Raw genomic sequence first — 6,014 nt, forward strand, 5'->3', positions numbered from 1 at the left:
TGAAGTTTATATTCTTCCCTCTGAGGGCTACGAGATATCAGTCTCTTAAACAGAAAGGATGACATCCATGACATTAAAAATGTCACCTGATATCAAACTGCAGAAGCTGTTATTTTTGAGATCTTTTTCTTTTTTGGTATTTTTGAGACAGGATATCCCTGTAGCCTCAGCTTGCCTGGAACCCCTATGTAGATCAGGCTGGCCTTGAAGTCACAGAGATCTGCTTCCTGCTGCCTCCTGAGTGTTGGGATTAAAGGTGTGGGCCACGAAGCCAGGCTGAATTTTTTTCTTAACAACAAAAAGGGACATATAAATTGAAACTTTGTGTTTCAAACAACATGGTCCTGTGATGAATTCAATCAGAAAATTGTGACCAAAACACTTTCTTTACCTCAATAGTGCCCGTAAAATTCACTATGTTCCTGTAGAAGAGGAAATATCAGTGCAAGAGACAGCAGAGCTTCGTACTGTGTCCATACAGCCCACCTTGTGGCTTCAGGGAACCAGAGGATAGGACACTCCGACCCATGTGAAGCCCCAGGTCAGGACCTCAACACACCTGGACCAATGCAGTCCCATGCTCCACGTCCCCGCTGATGGTTCCCAGGCCTGGGAACCTAAAACCGGGTGCTCTGGTGCACCCGGCTCCACACCCAGTGGTGTGGGCTCTGGTTCTGGATCTGAAAAGGAAAATGAGGGGTGATCCCTGGAGGATGAGCCCCACCACTGCTCCTCTCCCTTATCTCCTACTCGACCACTTCCCTGCTTATCACCTGACATACCTCCTCACACACCTCTTTTGTGACCCAGACTCTGTAATCAATGGCTTGTAAGAATTCCTGCTGCAGCTTCAGGAAGTCCTTGTACAAGTTTTTCCAGGTGTCCATGCCCAGCAAGAATGGGAAGATGCTTCTTTTGGATATGGGGTCATCCTCTTCCATGTCACATGCGATGTAGCTGCCAGAGGGACGGAGTGGGGAGTGTGCCTGTCCCTAATCACAACTCCCAGACTCATGCAGGGCAAGTGGGAGAGGTTACAGTGGTGGAAGTATGTGACCAAGAGACAGGGTGTGGGGAAGCAGTCTCTGCAGTGTGACCTGAACCTACAGGCTTGGGGCATCCTTGACACTGAGCCTGCAGTGTCCATTCTGTGCTCAGTCCAGGGAAATAAAAGGAACTCACTATTGTTTCCCAGGGGCTTCTTCACTCAGGTGACTCAGTCTGTGGGGGGGCTAGTGGTGTTTCTCAATGACTGTTATCATCACAGGACCGATTTTCTCCTCCCTCTATCACCTTTCCCCTTGAAGTTTTCAACCACTCTGTAGTTGAGAGTCACCACTCAGACCCAGAATGGTTGTGATGAAATGATGGAAGCATAGGAGTAGGGTTTGGACAGATTGTGAGCTGTTCCCCAAGAAGGTGCTCACAGGGCCAGGAAGAAGAGGATCCTGTTGTAGAGGTGTCCAGGCATCATTACTCGGCCGAAGTACTCCACCACCATGGACAGAAGATACTGTGTGGAGACAGACGGCTGGTGAGCCAGAGTTTGGGCAGTGGGCAGAGGGTAAGTAATCTTAATCATCCCTGAGACCTTCATCCAATAACCACACCCCCAAAGATACACAGAATATTTGCTATGGATCCACATCCATTTGCCTGTGGGCATGACCTGATAGGAACACCAGGAAGGAGTGGTTTTTGGGGCGGTGGTCAATAAAGAATGGACAGTAGATCTCCCATTGTCTACCCTTGAACAGAGTCCTGCAAGGCTTTTCTTGGCCTGATACATCTCTATTCTTTTCCCTGGGGGCTGTGACTCTGGAGACCATCTGTTGCTGCAGGTACCTTGTCAGTCACACTGAAGAAGAGGTCAGCTGCCAAGAAGCTCTTGATCACAGGGTCTTCTGCAAAGAAAGGAAGAGTGAGGTGGCTTGGATGGTCTGTCTGGTGGGCTGAGTGTGCAGTGTGGGCTTCCATCTTCAGGGATTCTTTGGAAGGAATGGGTGACCTCCCGTCTTTCTACCTGAGCTGGTCCCTGAGAGGAAGCAGGTTCCTCCCTCCAGGAAGGTCTAAACCTTACTGTCAGGAATGAAGGTTGTTTCTTTCATTGGTGCACACGTGATATTTTGCATGTTGAATTTTTCTGTTAACTGATTCTTCAACATGGCCACACTTTTTTTTTCCCTACCAAACAGATTTAACTTGCCTTTGAATGTGCAAGAAATTCTACTCAAATCAAAAACATGGACGTGGCCTTAGGTCTTCATGATCACACAAGCCATCACTTCACCATGTTGGGACTAAATCTCTTGGGCAAAGGTGTAGAGTTCATAGTTCCCTGACCCCACAGCATCTCTTCATCCATTTTCTCCCTGAGTAATGACAGGCTTCCTCTTCCCCACGGACCTCATCTGTAGGTAGGGTTCTTCCCTGGAGGCACCATTTTCTGGGGAAGACCTGAGAATGTGGGGTTCTGAGTGTCCTTCACCACTTTCCCAGAAAAATGGCAACACCCTCTTCTCCAGTCTCCCTGCCCTCAGAAGGACAATGTCTAATAGAACTTGCTCTAGTAGTTAAGAAGTTCTGTTCCTCTGCTGTGTAATATGGTAGGCACCGTCTCCTGTAGGTATTGAACCTTGGAAACGCAAGTAATGAAACTGAGGAACTGAACTTAGAACGTTTGCTTAATTCATTTAAAATTAAGAGTAAATAGCTGCATGTAGTTAGTGGATGCTATACTTAGTAGTGTGACCTGCCTGTTTCCCCACCCAGCCATACGTGGTCCCAGCTCTAGGTAGGCTGTTTTCACCTCAGACAAAATTTCTGTGATTCACCCATTTCATGATGCTCTCCTGCATTCACTCACACCCACCTCTAAGTGCCATGGACCCCAGATCTTCTTGTCCTATCCAGTTATAAGCAGAGGGCCACTTCATTGTGTAAATATGGTTTTTTTTGTGTGTGTGTGTAGCTCTCTGCTAGAGCATCAGTTGAGCAAGGGGTGATTTGTCCCTTATCATCAGTCCCTAGTATCTTTATAGGGGGAATAATGAATGTGTATGTGTGTGTGTGTGTGTGTGTGTGTGTGTGATATATATAGAGAGAGAGCCTGTGTGTATGTAGGGGACCCGTATTTATTTGTAAGCCTCTCTTTTGCTCTCCAACATCCCAGCTCAGAAAGGAAACTCCTCACATGTCTGCAGAACCGGGGCACCCTACATCTAGTCCACCTGGGCTTCACTGAACCCTGGGCTAAGATCTGACCCCTCACATGTTCAGTCTTTTAGAATTGGTCCTGTGCATTTTCTCAACTCAGAAAACCCACCCAGAAGTTGGTAGAAGGCTTCTTGCTCCTGAGGATGGCAACTGGGTCTTTTCTTCTTGCTGATTCTAAGTTTCATCCCTTCAATGTGATCCACAGTCCATATGCTCCTTTTGCGTGTCCTCCTGCAGAACTGCAGCTCTGAAGCAGCTTCAGTGGTTGTGCTGGAGGCAGGAAGACTGCTCTCCTGGGAAGCTGCAAGAACAAAAGCCCAGTGAGCATGGATGCGGCCCATCAGGGCACTTCTCGGCCACTCCTCTGGAATTTAGACGGCACTTTATGAGGACGTGGTGACAAGTATCTACTCAACTGTAACTGGTCTTCCCGCAGTGACAAGAAAGTTGAGGGTTGTGAAGGATGCATACCTGCCTTGACGTCCACAGAGTTGTCTTCCTTCTGGGCCCTCTTTCTCTTGCATCTCTTCTCAGGTATGACCACAGCAGGGGCAGCACTAGAGGTAGCAGAGCTGCTGGCCTGTGGAGCTGCAAGGAGAGAAGGCTCACCGTGGGATGGACCCACCTGAGTAGTGAGCTTGGGCCGTCTGGCCTCTTTCCCTTCTCACATGTCTGAATATTTCAAAAAATATTTACTATTTTTACTTTGTGTGTTAAATTCCCCTGGAATTGGACATGAAATTTGAGGGCGGTGGAGGATGCCTTGACATCCACTGAGTTGTCTTCCTTCTGGACCCTCTTTCTCTTGTATCTCTTCTCAGGTATGACCACAGCAGGGGCAGCACTAGAGGTAGCAGAGCTAGTGGCCTGTGGGACTGCAGGGAGAGAAGGCCCCGTGTGCATGACCATGGGACGGACCTACCTGAGTAGTGAGCTTGGACCTTGTGGCCTCTTTCCCTTCATACGTCTGAGTAGCAGGGCTGCTGGCCTGTAGGGCTGCAGGGAGGGAAGGCCCCATGTGCATGACCATGGGATGGACCCACCTGAGTAGTGAGCTTGGGCCGTCTGGTCTCTTTCCCTTCTCACATGTCTGAATATTTTAAAAAATACTTATTATTTTTATTTTGCGTGTTGAATTCCCCTGGAACTAGAGTTATAGACAGTTGTTAGCTGCCATCTGGGTGTTGGGAATGGAACCAGTGTCCTCTGCAAGAGCAGTCAGTTCTCTTAACCACTGAACCATCTCTCCATCCCCCATGTTGTGAATAATTCTCATGTGTCATGTGAAGACATCTGAGAAGAACGGCCCTCATCCACCCCCTCTGCTCCTGTCTACAAAGCAGTCTAGGAATGGAGTTACTCTACCTTTTTTTGCCAAGCAGAGGCTGCTCTCTGGTACCTCTTTCCCTGGGCTGTTCTGCATGTGGGACACCTCTGTAGAGACAAATGAATGTGTTGGTTCCCATTCTGTCATAGCTGCAGAAGTGAACTTCTCACCAGGATACCCCTTGCCATGTGCCTTTAGAGCCTGATTCAGGATACTTGAGAAATAGTAAGAGACTAGGTGTGGTGATCATCCTGTTCCATCCTTCATTCACCTGGAGACCAGGGGTCACGAGGACTAGGGGCACACACACCTGACTCCCTTTCCCTGGATCCCCTTTCCTTACCCTTCTTCCTTAGGTTCTGATATTCCTGCTCCATCTCTGATGCAATTGCTGTAGACGTCAGGGGAATCCCGTCTACTCTCGGTTGTCTTAGAACAGGTTAAAGATGGAATTCCAACCAGGATATCTCTGTTTCCCTTCGTTTAAAACAAAAGAGTAACTAAAAGTGCAATAGAGGTAGCTAAATTATTTTCCCAGTTGGTGGGAAATGAACCTAGGACCTCACCCATGCTAAGGAAGTGCTCTGCCATGTAGCTCTATCCCCAGCACTTCTTGATTCCTTATTAAAGGAGATGTTGATCTGTGCAGAACCACCATCTCACTTAGTCCTTGTGATCGGTGAGGTAAGGAGGTTTTAAATCTTGAACATGTCTGGGGTTTCTCCCTTTCTTTGTTTAGACCACTATGAGTTTTGGAAAGTGACTGGTGAGCTTCCATCTCTTTTCCAAGAGTCAGCCTGGATCACCTTTTGTGCTTCTTGTTTTCTTTGTCATTATGGCTCTTTGCAGTGCTGTAAACTCTCACATAATTAAGTGTAGTAAAAAATCTGACCAGAGTGGCCCACACCATGTCCCTGTTGCTCTGTCTGAAGGTAGTCATTGGTGACCAAGTTTCCCCTTGATGCTCTCCTTTCTTTTATTTTTTAAACTTTATTCTGTATTTAGCCCAAATTCCCTCCTATTCTCTTCTATCACTCAACCAAAACCTATTTTAAATTTTGCTGTATCTCTATTTATTTTTCTAGAGATGCCCTGGGGTACCGGATACACTCCCGAGTCTTTGAAGGAACACAGTTCAGGGTCTGACATTTAGTGTAGTGTAACACTGGGTGACACTTACCCTCTGTGAGCACCTGCTTGGCTCTCTCAGGATCGAGGCCCTCAAAGCCCCTCTCACACGTGCCCAGAGCTCAGCCTCACAGTTATGAGGAGAGCACTGGCTGTAACTAAGAGTTTGAGATCAAACATTCTGAAGGCATCTGTGACATCACACCATTCCACCAGAGTCTGATCTCTGCTCTGTTAAAGAAACAGCATCTGAGGGAAAGACCATGGGCATGAAGGCAAAGGACTGGTGTCTCCTTTGGACATTGCCCTGTTCTGACTTTTTTCTAGTTCCCTGTCTAGAACT

General features: G+C 47.6%; 1 protein-coding gene across 1 annotated transcript; it reads right to left on the reverse strand.

Annotated features, from left to right (window-relative positions):
* Positions 1 to 617: 617 nt before the first annotated feature.
* LOC103752334 (speedy protein E4-like) lies at positions 618 to 4,920 on the reverse strand. Its single transcript, XM_008856090.1, has 7 exons — positions 4,887 to 4,920; positions 3,688 to 3,804; positions 3,326 to 3,517; positions 1,846 to 1,904; positions 1,428 to 1,513; positions 783 to 957; positions 618 to 680 (listed from the first exon to the last, which is right to left on the reverse strand). The coding sequence occupies exons 1-7, from the start codon at positions 4,918 to 4,920 to the stop codon at positions 618 to 620; spliced, it is 726 nt and encodes a 241-aa protein (XP_008854312.1).
* Positions 4,921 to 6,014: the final 1,094 nt, after the last annotated feature.

The sequence above is a fragment of the Nannospalax galili genome, unplaced genomic scaffold, assembly GCF_000622305.1.
Source record: "Nannospalax galili isolate Female #2095 unplaced genomic scaffold, S.galili_v1.0 scaffold1210, whole genome shotgun sequence".
NCBI lineage: Eukaryota > Metazoa > Chordata > Mammalia > Rodentia > Spalacidae > Nannospalax > Nannospalax galili.